The sequence below is a fragment of the Borostomias antarcticus genome (genome assembly GCF_949987555.1).
Source record: "Borostomias antarcticus genome assembly, chromosome: 11".
Taxonomy (NCBI): Eukaryota; Metazoa; Chordata; class Actinopteri; order Stomiiformes; family Stomiidae; genus Borostomias; species Borostomias antarcticus.
The window spans coordinates 19,485,675-19,498,154 of record NC_140244.1 but is presented as its reverse complement, the minus strand read 5'-3'; the positions used below and the strand labels follow the sequence as shown (position 1 = coordinate 19,498,154).

General features: G+C 48.8%; 2 protein-coding genes across 4 annotated transcripts; one reads left to right on the top strand and one right to left on the bottom strand.

Annotated features, from left to right (window-relative positions):
• The first annotated feature begins 365 nt into the window (after positions 1–365).
• LOC311314754 (receptor-type tyrosine-protein phosphatase beta-like) lies at positions 366–4,980 on the top strand. Of its 3 annotated transcripts, none has more exons than XM_084445238.1 (11): positions 366–460; positions 951–1,036; positions 1,143–1,242; positions 1,383–1,473; positions 1,872–1,948; positions 2,035–2,169; positions 2,264–2,386; positions 2,501–2,661; positions 2,807–2,942; positions 3,243–3,313; positions 3,590–4,980. In XM_084445238.1, the coding sequence occupies exons 2-11, from the start codon at positions 1,032–1,034 to the stop codon at positions 3,807–3,809; spliced, it is 1,119 nt and encodes a 372-aa protein (XP_084301364.1). In that variant the 5' UTR covers positions 366–460; positions 951–1,031; the 3' UTR covers positions 3,810–4,980. The 3 variants fall into 3 exon arrangements, with proteins under 3 accessions (XP_084301364.1, XP_084301363.1, XP_084301362.1); XM_084445237.1 differs by having other exon boundaries at positions 1,383–1,497; positions 2,812–2,942; XM_084445236.1 differs by having other exon boundaries at positions 1,383–1,497.
• A 286-nt stretch (positions 4,981–5,266) lies between these two features.
• Positions 5,267–12,324, bottom strand: LOC311314756 (transcriptional regulator QRICH1-like). Its single transcript, XM_084445240.1, has 11 exons — positions 12,146–12,324; positions 10,523–10,795; positions 10,274–10,414; positions 9,674–9,817; positions 8,729–9,581; positions 7,690–7,844; positions 7,443–7,557; positions 6,960–7,068; positions 6,570–6,718; positions 6,295–6,385; positions 5,267–6,158 (listed from the first exon to the last, which is right to left on the bottom strand). The coding sequence occupies exons 2-11, from the start codon at positions 10,763–10,765 to the stop codon at positions 5,969–5,971; spliced, it is 2,190 nt and encodes a 729-aa protein (XP_084301366.1). The 5' UTR covers positions 10,766–10,795; positions 12,146–12,324; the 3' UTR covers positions 5,267–5,968.
• Positions 12,325–12,480: the final 156 nt, after the last annotated feature.

The window sequence follows — 12,480 nt, the reverse complement described above, 5'->3', positions numbered from 1 at the left end:
CCCTTTTCTCCCGGAAATAATAACTATTGGATATTTTGTTGAAATATTTATCCGTTTTCATTTCAGAAATCTGGTCAATAGAACAAAGGAGTGTTCTTTAGAGAATGTGTGGAGCCTCATGCTCAGAGATTTTTCATCATTCAGTCTTTGTGTTAAGAGAAAATAATGCATACAAATAAAACTGGGGAACTGTGTTGTATTATGTCATGTCTGTGTATTATATCACTCCTGTGACAGACATCTAGGCCGTCCACATCCACCTCTCCACAGGTGTCTCCGCCCACTTTCCCTCCCTCCTGCCTCGGGCACTTTACAAACAGAGAAAGAAAAAGAGAGAGAGAGAGAGAGAGAGAGAGGGGTCTGGACAGAACTGGTAACACTGGGTTCTACACTTTTCTCTTGCTCTCACACTCTTTGGGAATCACCACAGTGCCTCTGCTTTCTCAATAGGAACAGAAAGGTAATACAATACTAACACAGAAAACAAGATGTTGCACTGGCTTACTGCTGTTTTACTCTTCCTGTGTTTTCTCTTCTTGGTGTAGGTCTAGTGCTCTGGTTGCGGTCGGAAAGCCCTTTGTGTTTTATTTTTTAGATATGTCCATTAGAGTATTTGAAGTGTAGTAAGTGTTGATTTTGTGTACCTCAATATTTCATGTTTGAAAAATGGGAATATAAAAGTAATGTATTTAACTGCTTCTTAAATATATCGAGCAAATTCAAACCAACCAATGACATTTTTTCACTCTTCCTGTGACGGGAAACATTCTCTTATATGCATATCAGCACATTTGGGTTTTAGAGGGTATTTCCTGTGCATGTTTGGTGTCTTTTCAGAGAAAATCTATAGTCTATAACTATCAGGGGAGGGGACTGGTTAGCTGTGATGCTGCCTAAAGGTGTTTTAGTTTAGCCGTGTTAAGTTGGACTAAAACTTAAAATTGTTATAGGACTTTGTCTACCAAAGGAACAGCTGAGAGGAACTGACTCATCCAAAGGCAGTCGCCTGGCAATCCCTCTTTTAACCCAACATGAGGTGAGGAACTCTGACCATAACAGTGGGTCACAGGATGGCTTAGAATCAGTCCGAAAACCTGCTTTTTAATAACATAACATGCCTCCACTTGAACAACGTTCTACAGGTTGAGAGTATCTTCAAAGGCACAGATTTTCCAGGAATTCCAGCGGCGTTGTCAATCCCTCGCTGCCAAAGACAACAGTGGCTTTAAGCAGGAGTTTGAGGTAAAGTTCAACCAGTATATTCTGCAGTGCTACATTATATCTATGAGCTCGGAATTCCACAGACCTGTGTGTTCTTGCACAGTTGTCAGTTGATCATTATATCATTGGTTGGTTATGATTGTTTGTCTTCATTTGTAAAGGAGCTAAATGATGTTGGGAAAGAGTTGACTACCAGAGCGGGAGAGCTAGAGGCCAACAGAGAGAAGAACAGATATCCCTTCATACTGCCCTGTACGTATGACCTCATACTGCCCTGTACGTATGACCTCATACTGCCCTGTACGTATGACCTCATACGGCCCTGTACGTATGACCTCATACTGCCCTGTACGTATGACCTCATACTGCCCTGTACGTATGACCTCATACTGCCCTGTACATATGACCTCATACTGCCCAGTACGTACAGTATGACCTCATACTGCCCTTTATGTATGACCTCATACTGCCCTATATGTACAGTATGATCTCATTGATACCCTATGATAAACACTTAGCCGTGGCGTTACCATACCCTTACAGTCTTCTAATGTGCATATACATAATGATCTAGCACATTACAGTATCTGCAAAGATGCATATTCTATATGATAATAGCAATTCTCTGACCACGTACTGTATGGTTACAGATGACCACTGTCGTGTGACACTATCCCTGCAAGACTACCAACAGCACTCGGATTATATCAATGCTAGTTTTGTCCCCGTAAGTATTACATTTAGTGTGCCGTATCTGTCATCTGGACATGGCTGGTGTCTTACAGTACGTGTCCGTCTGTGTGTGGCCCTCAGGGTGGGGGCTCTGAGAGAGACTTCATCTGTACCCAGGGGCCCCTTCGCGGCACCATGGCTGATTTCTGGAGGATGGTGTGGGAGCAAAACGTCAGGGTTATTATCATGGTGACCGCTCTGAGACAAAAGGACATGGTGGGTTTGTGAGATTGTGTACCTGTATACGTCAAGGTGTCTTAACCGTTCGAACGCTGTCATGACTGTAACTTTGTTGACCATCTCTCCGCAGATGATGTGTGACCAGTACTGGCCTCTGGAGCGAGGGACAGCGTACTTTGGATTGATCCAAGTGACCACAGTGGGTCGCAGACAGGGTCCAGACTATTTTATAACCAGCATTCTCCTGCGGCATGTGAGTCCCAAACACACTTTGTTTATCTGATACGGACAACAGGAAGATCTTGCATGTGTTGATGTTTATGGATTGTTTGTGGGTGTGTGTGTGTGTGTGTGTGTGATAAATCAGTGCGGCTGTTCAGCAGAGAGGATAGTTACACATTATCACTACCCCGCCTGGCCGGATCAAGGGGTTCCCAAGGACGCCCCTACTCTCTGCGTCTTCACTGAGCACGTGCGGCAGCATCTGGGCTCCATTCCACGTCTGGGGCCAACTGTGGTGCACTGCAGGTCTGACCTCTCCCCTCTGACCCCACCGTCTACCGCTGCCGCCCTTCCTCATAAGCCTACACTCTTTCTCCCACATTCCCGATACCGGTACAAACCGGTACATCCTGAGGAGTGAATCTGACGTGACGCACATGTGGGCTCTCAGCGCAGGAGTGGGCCGGTCGGGGACGTTTGTGGCGCTGATCTGGCTGATCCAGCTGTGCGCTCGCGGGATCCAGCCGGACGTGCGGGCGGCCGTGGAGGACCTGCGCAGACACAGGGTCATGATGGTCCAGAACACGGTCAGTTCACGTCTAACCCAGGGACCCAGCTAGCCCACGGTGGATTTGATTTTCCCACCGAAAACGAATGATCTTCAGGTTTATTATGCTTATTAATAATGATGCTGGCAGAGCATTTGAGGACTAGTAACCATATCACTGGCAAGATTTACAACTACTGTAGTAGATGATATTAATCTCTCTGCTCTACCAGCTCCTGTCATAAATCTCATATATCTGAGATCAGAAGTATGAAGCTTTAAGACTGTGCTGCTCCATCATTTCAGGAATGTTCTAGTACATTTTTATGTGTGTACACAGGAGCAGTATATATTTCTTCATCAGTGCCTGCTGCATTGGCTAAGCATAGGAACTACAGGACCCAGAAAAAGGTGAGAGAACACACACACACACACACACACACACACTAAAGACAGTCACATTTGTTTTCTATTGATCAACATACTTTGGAAAAGTTCAACGGAATCAATGTAATCGCTCTCTGTAAAGCACATTGTGTTGCCTCTGTGTACGAAATGCGCTATACAAATAAAGGTTTATTTGATTTGCGGTACATTCTAGCACATCATTTCATGTTATGAGGAAAGAAGGTGTACTGTGTTGGTATATTGTGTTCATTAATTGGCCTCTCCTCCTCTGCCTCTCAGTATTGCTCAGCAGAGTCGGGGGGTCCCTCTCCATGGCGAGCGTTCTCAGGACCGCCCCCTCAGCTCCTCGGGTCACGGAGACCGGGCGAGGCGGAGAAGAAGCCAGGAGCAACACACACCTCACCCAATCCTAACGCAGACTCAGAGCACCATTCAGCAGCTGTTACACCCTCTACGGAGGCTCCTGCCTTCGTCGTCAAACGCTGATCAGCGTTCGTAAAGAAGAGCTAATCCACAGACCCGGCCACACCCACCAGACCTGACACCCTAACCTGCTCTCACTGTGACATTAAGAGGACAAACGTGTACAGTATGTGATGTGGAGTGTACCGCACGTTGTGTGATAATGACCGAGTGGGCTTGGCTCAGACCTGGGATCAGCCCGTGTTTGATAATGGAGTCGACAACAGAGACAGCAGCAGTTTAACCCACTCCTCCCAGGCACAGATCGAGAGAGAGAACCTGTTCTTCTAGTTCTACCTGATTCTCCAGTCTGGAATCAACAGGACAAACCCAGAGACACATTTGTTTTTACCTTGATGGTGCACACTAGCTAGTTATTTAACACTCCATACTTCACACTATCTGCCTATGGCAGGTAGAAATCAGTGTTTCAAACCATGTGGAAATGCCAAAGTACTATACGCTGACAAGTGATGGAAAATATTTTTGTATGATGTTATGTTAGTTATGTATATAAATATGTATATTTTGTATGTTTGTCTGCTCATTAAAAAAAATGACACATGGATATTCACATACAAGGAGAGGACAGGCACACAGGCAGTGGAGTAGCTGTACGCAAGGGTTTCATGTTTCATCAACAGGCACTGCCAGTCTCCTTAATGTGGTGGTGGCATTGCTCAAAGTACATGTAGGAGCCATGAAAATTATGCAAATAATAGAACCATGAAGGCTAACCTTTAAACGAGGGAAGCAGCCTCACGCCTCCTCCCTCTGGACAGAGGCCCACTAGTTTCACAAAGGTCACCCACTGCCTTTGAGATGTTTGTCCTGTAGGTGGCACTATAACCTAAACACCATTCAGCATAAACTCAAAGTGAACTCAAGAGTTCAATGTGGACTACCAGACCTAACCCACTTACACACCCGGGTCTCACCTGGTGAATATAAATCCTTATTACATAAATTATTTCAGGGAGAATGTCATTGTTTTCTGTAGAATGGGTCCCCGTTGAAAAATGACTGTACCACCCTCCGTCATGTACTTTCATTACCATGTAGGCTACGCTGTTCTTTTTGTGTGATGTATTGTATGTTGTACTGTAAGCACTGTAGGTTACTCTGTGTGGTTGTTTTTTTATGAACTGTATATTTTATTCCTGCTGTTGTCTTAGCCAGGTCTCCCTTGTAAAAGAGACCTTGCATCTAAATGGGACCCTCCAGGTTAAATAAAGGATAAATTAAAGAGACGTTGTGTCCCCTGTGCACAGGTATATGTAGTTCAGGACAGCACAGAAAGAGAAGAAACAAAGACTGATGGAGAAAGAGAGAATCCTGCTAAGAATCTGAAAGGAGGGTTAGCAACAACAAAAACAGGACAGTATGACTTAATGTGAGCCAAATGATACGCAGAAAGAGACAGGTCCATTCTCAACCTCAGTGAAATTAGAACATATGAATATATTACAAAGAATAACAAAATATTTTGATACACAAAAAATGACATTCTGAGAACAGTTACAATAACGCTTATACTATAGTCCATGTTCAACCGAGGCGACAGGCAACAATATCCTTCAGCAAAAAGATGGTATGGTAGGGTTGTGAGAGCATGCCTCTCTAAGGCGACATGTGTCATCTGTGTATAGATGACAGTTGAATATGAGCCATATGTTCAGATGAGAACATGATTGTATGTGCATGGTGGCACAGCGAGAAGGTCCTGGGTTTGAACCGGGGGCATGTCGTCGTCCCCCCAGGAGTGACGGTGCTGCGCTGGGCCGTCTCCCGGACCTTTCTGTGTGGACTTTGCATGTTCTCCCCGTGCTCACATGGGTTCCCTCCCTCCACATAGAACCCCGATATAAAAACATGCAGACTGAGCACTGAGCCACTCCTGTGGCTGGCCCTGGAGGACAACTCGGATGGGTGAAGCGCAGAGGACCAATTTTCACCGCCGACAGCTGAAGGAGTGTGTGCAGTCCGCGTTGCTGTTCATTCCACGTGTGTGCGTTGGTGTGTCAATAAACTACCGTGTGACTAATAAACGGATTTCATTTCAATTTCTTTTAATAAAGACAAACCACCCAGGGCGCAAAGGGAGGTATGTGGAAAAACAAAAAGCAGTGATGAGTGAACAAAGGTCCATTGAAGAGAGAGAAGAGGATCATGAATCCTTCTCCTCCTCTGGTCCAGCTAGTGCAAGTCCACTACAGACATGGAGATGGATTCCTGGATTTCACGTATGACGAGGATGCGAGTGAGCACAAGCTCCACCTGTTCTTTTGTGATTGGCTGAGCAGAGTACCACAGCGGGCTGTTGGGCGCGACCACGGGTTCGGGGGTCAGGTAGAACGTGTCGTTACGACCTCTGGCACTCTGCGGACTGACGGACGGAGAGGAGAGAGAAATTAGGATACAGACGTCGGTAAGCAGTGTAGTTCCTGCTGAGAAAATGTGCGGTTCTCTTAAAACTTCTCCCATCCTTTCTTCTGACCTCTGACCTCCCGTCTTCTACTCACCATTTGAAGAGGTAGAAGTCGTAGAGCTTAATGGGACAGCGCAGAGGGCTCTCTGGGTTCTCCAACTGCTCCACATACATGTCATCGGTCACTACAGGAAGAAGTTTCTCGATTAGTTAAGATCAATGATTTTATTGATGGAGATGGTCAATTGACTAAGAACAAGTCTCGGACGGTGCTTGGACTATGTTATGCTGATGTACTATTCCTCTGCCCTGGAGAGTGAGAGTGTGTGTGTGTGTGTGTGTGTGTGGGGGGGGGGGGTGGACTCTCACCCTTCTGTCCTATGTGCAGGCCTGGGGCTTTCAGGTAGCGGATACAGGTGCTCTTGTCTTTGGGGTTGTTGGGGCTCTTCCTGGTGTGTCTCAGCACCTTGGAGAAGGCCAGCTTCATGTGCTGCTCCACAGTCTTCATCTCAAAGTACCTGAGGACCAGAGGGACAGTTGATACACACGCCAAAGGGGTGGAGGAGTGTCACTGTGTGTGTGTGTGTGTGTGTGTGTGTGTGTGTGTGTGTGTGATGGGTTAGGATTTGTGGGTCCAGGATAAGGCTATTCAGTCACCAAAGAACTCACCAATAGAAGTGGACGTCATCATCGGATTCGATGGACAACCATAAGCAAGTAAGTAGGCAAAGTGTGTGTGTGTGTACACACGTCACTCACTTGGTGTTGAAGAACATGAGTGTGGTCAGTAGCGTTGAGGGGGAGTGAGCACCCAGCTGCTTGGACTCCCACAGCATCTCCTCAGTCACGTGACTGGGGATGATGTACCCTGAGATGTCAACAAGGACCTGGATCAGTCAATATAGCAAGACTGCATTCGTACTATTCTCAAATACATCCATATTCAGATAACGTACTGGCTCAAAACAGGGCACATTACAGAGAGGGTGTTACGTAAACACAGTTGAAAAGAGTAGAGCTGTTTGTAAAAAGCAACTTTAAAAGGTATTAGCTTGCTCGAACGTCTTGTTGAGAGGCCAGGGAAGAATTTTTACAGCTCACCTTTCTGGCCCCTGGGTGAAACTGTTTTTTTGCTTCCCTGGGGACCTATGCCCACCTCCCTTGTTCTCTGTCAAGCGCATTGTGTTGCCTCTGTGTATGAAATGCGCCATACAAATAAAGCTTGATTTGATTTGTTCATACCTAGTGGATGAATAGATGGCCTCCAAGGCTCCAGTATCCGATGCAGACTCTGGGAGAAGCGAGTGTAGTAGGTATCTGAGAACACGTCATCTACACGGCCGTTATCACACAGATACTACAGAGAGAGATATGAGAGAGGGATGAGAGAGAGAGAGAGAGAGAGAGAGAGATAGGGGAGACAGAGAATGAGTAGTTTCGCAAAGACTTGTAAAATACTGTGTACGTTGGGTGGGGGGAGGGGTCCTACTTTCTGTATGCAGAGGAAGACGTAGAAGAGCACGTCGGCGTCGTACGACTCCCCCTCCATCCCCCGCGCCTCCTGGGTCATCAGAGACAGCGCCATGCTGAGCTCCGCCACCGCGCTCGACACCAGGTCCTCCTGGAAACGCAGCGCCTGGCGACCTAGACACACGCACGCCCGTACGCGCGCACACGCACAAAAAAAGAGCCAATGATTAACATGCAGCCTGACCAGGGTGTGTTCAGCTGCACAGCTGACCTTGCACGATTCTAGGATTTATGCCCAGTGGGAATATTGTGTATTGCACCCTCAATGTGTTAAAATTAAATAAAAGATTTTCATGTCAACAATATCAATGATTGATTCAAATGAAATTTCCAGCCTTGTTAATTGAAAATGAACCGTTTAATAATTGATAGGATTGATCGTTACCTTCGCCCCAGCAAAAGCGCAGGGTGAAAGGTCATGTTTTCAGTGGCGTGTGTTCGTTGGTTGGTTGGTTCGTTAGCAGAATTACGCCAAAACTACCATTAAGATGTTCATGAAACTCTGTGTAGGGGTGTAGCACTGGCCAACTCAGAACCCATCAAATTTGGGAGCGGATCGGACTCATGGGGCGGATCCACGAATGAGTGAGGCCTTTGAGTGAGGCCAAATCCCAGCGTGAGGGCGCTAGAGACACAGGGTTTGGACTGGGGGGTGCGGGGGGAGAGCGCACCGTGCACCGAACCACTGGCTCGGGAGCAGAAAATCCCCCCCATTCATCCGTCCACGGGGGGGGATTGAAACAGCCATATCTCAGCGTGAGGAGGTCAGGTCACGGAGACACAGGGCTTGGACTGGCATAAAGCTCTCGACCTAATGAACGCAGCAATACCAAACATGTCTTGCTCGCACGCACCTGCGCACACACACAGCCACAAAATGCATTCATGTGTGGAGGTCTGTGCTCCCCGCTCACCATTTCTAGTCTAGCGAGTAAACCTATTATGCGGGATGCGTGTGTGCCATGTAGCGTGCGTATTATCATATGCAGCCCACTCACGTCCAATAGGGGCCAGTTTGTGCTTGTCGTCCTTGTCCAGCTCGGCGTTCTTCCTCTGGGCCCAGATCCTCCAGACCTCCAGGCCCTCCTCGGGCTTCAGACACATAGGCAGCAGCAGCTCCGTCTGCACCTGCCCCTGGCCATCGATCTCCACCGTGCCCTCCTGCCCCGTCACCTCCTGGCACTCCTGGGCGTGCAGCACCTGCTGCTGGGGGTCCCAGATGAGCGACTGCGTGGCGTTGGGGTACTGCAACGCCACGGGGATGTGGATGTTCCCGTTCATCAGCTGCGCTGGGAACAGTGTGTTGGCCGACAGGGTCTGCACCACCTCCTCCTGACCCGCCAGCACCCCCGACCCCGTTATGGTGGACACCGCCTGCGCGGTCTTCAGTTTGTCATTGTCTATGGTGACCTGCATCGGCATGGTTGTGGCGTTCGACCCGGCCACATGCACGGTGCTGTAGGCGTCCTGGGGGATGGCGATGTGGGTGACGCCCTGGTCGCGACCCCCCGCGGGGGCGGAGTAGACAGGGATGGTCCAGGTCTCGCCGGTGGGGCTGGTGATGGTGCCCGTGGCGCTGTACAGGTGGGTGCTGTCCACCGTCAGCAGGTCCGGGCGCAGGGACAGGTAGCTCTGCTGCTGTCCCTGGGGGATGGTCAGGACGGTGGCCACCTGCTGCCCCTGAGGGAGGGCGTAGGACACCGTGATGGGCATGTCCACCTTGCGCTTCTTGGCCGGCTGCAGTACCCCTCCTCCTACCGCCTGCTGCTGCTGGGTGGGGGACAGGGCTCCGACCGTCTGGATCTGGATCTGCTGACCGCCGGCCATCGCCGCCAATATCTGGGCCTGCAACTGAGACACGCCCGGAGGGGGGGGGGGAGAGGTTTAGAAACGACAAGAATCTAGCTGTTTACATCTGCGTTTTTGCGCGTCCGCCAGCGTACCTGCTGTTGCTGCTCCTCTGTAAGGTCCCCGGGCTGGATCAGCTGGGCGGTGGTGACTCCCTGGAGGTGGTGGTGGGAGCCGGAGGGCACCTGTACCACCTGGCCCACCATCTGCCCCTGCTGCTGCCCCCCATGGATCTGCACCTGCGACAGGGGAGAGCGAACCCGCAGCTGAGCCCTCGTTCGCCCAGGGGAGGGCCAGAGCTCTTTCCTACGTTTTTTGTTTGTATACATAAAGCTTGAAATTGAAACGGAGAGGAAAATGTATAGAGTGAGCACACCCGCGCAAAGATGGGCCCGAAGAAGCGATAGCGAGCTCAAGGAAGGGGACCATCTTTCGTCGCAGGCTCAAAACTCATCACTTCAAGAAGTACTACAACAATCCTCCCTCCTAAGCACCTATTGTATTTTAGATGACTATTACTAGATTATGCTCTTAGTCAATTGTTTTAGAAAGAAGATAGTAGTAGTACATTGGCTTTTCCTACGTTAAATGCAATTATTGTTAGTCGCTTTGGATAAAAGCGTCTGCTAAATGAATGTAATGTATGTAATGACTGAAGAGAACGAGGTGCTGGTGAGGGGGTCAGACAGACTGACCTGTACGATCTGTTGCTCTGCGGCGGCTTGGTGAACGGCGGCTGCGAGTTGAGACGACAGCTCGGTAGACATCACCTGATGTTGACCCGCGGACACCTGGACCTGCTGCTGCTGTGCCGACGGCTGGACCTGAACTTGCACCTGCGCCACAGAGCGGGAGGAAGGAGAAGCGCTGCTAGACACACAGATCTCTTACGAAAAAGAAAAGAACGATCTATCAAAATTTCAAGTCCTTTATTTCGATCTTACCGGACAGGCCAGTTCCAGTAGGGAGCCAGCCACTTCTGTGCTGTCTGTGTAGATGCAGTTGGTCTCTGGCTGGTACACCATGGTGGTGGTGGTAGTTGAAGTATCATCGCCCTGTTGGTTGAACTCCTGCAGGGCATCTGGGCCTTTGTTGGCCAGCGACTCCAGGAACTCCTTCATACGGTGTTGGGGGACACTGCGAGCTTTCAGCCTCACCAGCTCCTCAAACGAGCTTGAGCCATCCATCACAAAGCAATTCTCGTCAACCGAGTATGCCTATGGATGGAATTAAAAAGAATCAGTCTAATAGAAGCACAAAGACAAACACTTGTTGACTTCTACCACAGCATCGTGAGAGTATCCTGACGAAGCATCACAGCCTGGTATGGCAACACTAGCACCCAGGACAGGCACGCCATCCAGAAGATCATCGGTGTGGTGCGCCCAGCCATCTAGGATCTCTACAACCAATGCTGCCGCAGGAAGTCCATCTCCATCACAAAAGACACCAGCCAGAACCACCCCAGCTACCACCTGTTCGCACCATCTTGCGGGAGAGACTGAAGATGGCTGAGCATCAGGACCGTGATGGAGAGGTTCCACAACAGCTTATTTTCTGACGCAGTCTGCAAGCTCAACAGCCAACAGCTGCAGTAGACTGACACAGAAGACACCCCCTTGCCAGATCACACCCCCACGACCCATTATGTCCCACCAGCATCCTTCTGCCTGGACAGTTAACAACCCCTCCACCCACGACCGGGCTGTTCTGACGGACCTGTCACTCAATCACACTCCCCTGCCGGCACCACCCACTCCAAACCACCCGTTGGCCTTCCTACTTACCGGCCGGACCAACAATTGATCACTTGACACTTTGAGCACCTTACTTCTTGTCTATACAATAAGACAACAATGGTCTCTGCACTACTGTGCAGTTGAACCAACACCTGACCACACTCGGCGCTATTGAACACTATGCACAACTGTATACTAGAACGTTATTTAATTGCACTGCCTACACCATGGACACAGACAGTCATCCATGGTCGGATGGCATTTAGATGAGGATGATACTGCTAGACTGCTAGACGACGGATAGTATCGTAAATTGGCACCTTTAAATGTCTAGCTGCGTAAATTACCTAGGACAGGAATGAGGAACTGGTCGGCATTGATAAGATACAAGCGATTACAATTTCCAATATACCTATACCCGCATTTGTAACACATGGCAAATACACTTTCTATTGTCTATTCTAGTATCTTCCGGGCAAGTTTGACGCTGTAACGTTATAATTCTAGAGCAGAAAAAGCACTGAGAGCGGATAGCGACTTTTTTGCCGCGTGCGACGAATAAGTTATTGTTTCAGCAGCTCGCGAGCTACGTAGCACGCTAGCTGGCTATCAATTTCATAACGTGACGTCCTCCCACCACCCGCTAGCAGTAGTTACAATAAGAAACGCAGGATTCTATGCATTTACAGCATAAAATGCATGATATGCAGAGGACTGATAGCCAGCTAAATACGCAATAATTCAGCTAGCTGAAAATGTATCAGTTAGCGAGCCATAGCTAGCTCTGCTCCACTCCGCTCCACTCCCCTCCCTGCCTTTACCGCTTACCTCTCTTCTGGTTGGGCCGTCCAGTCTGCACCCTAGACTGGGCCAGAACGGTTCCTCGAATTCCGAACGAGCCTTGTTCTCACGACAAGAAAATAGCAAAGTATAACTATGCAATACCTTTCTTTTTCACGGTTTATAGCTAAACGTCTCTATAATTATTTTTATACATTGCACTCATATTACGGTGGGCGCCATCTTACAACAGCAGTAGATCAACCAATCAGCTCACATTCTGAGGTGGCCTACGGCAAACGCGAGACTACGTCAACAATATATCGCGAGAAGCGTGGTCCTCTTAAAGTGGACAATTTCCAAAACCATTCAATCAACACTAG

Bases quoted from the DNA above. Each gene is read 5' to 3' on its own strand.
- LOC311314754 (XM_084445236.1), top strand. The intron at 2,387-2,500 runs GTGAGTCCCAAA...GTGATAAATCAG, and splicing joins CCAGCATTCTCCTGCGGCAT to TGCGGCTGTTCAGCAGAGAG. The intron at 3,314-3,589 runs GTGAGAGAACAC...TCTGCCTCTCAG, and splicing joins ACTACAGGACCCAGAAAAAG to TATTGCTCAGCAGAGTCGGG.
- LOC311314756 (XM_084445240.1), bottom strand. From the start codon at position 10,765: ATGGATGGCTCAAGCTCGTTTGAGGAGCTGGTGAGGCTGAAAGCTCGC. The intron at 9,582-9,673 runs GTACGCTGGCGG...GGCGTGTCTCAG, and splicing joins CAGAGGAGCAGCAACAGCAG to TTGCAGGCCCAGATATTGGC. The intron at 6,386-6,569 runs GTGAGAGTCCAC...TTCTTCCTGTAG, and splicing joins CCTGCACATAGGACAGAAGG to TGACCGATGACATGTATGTG.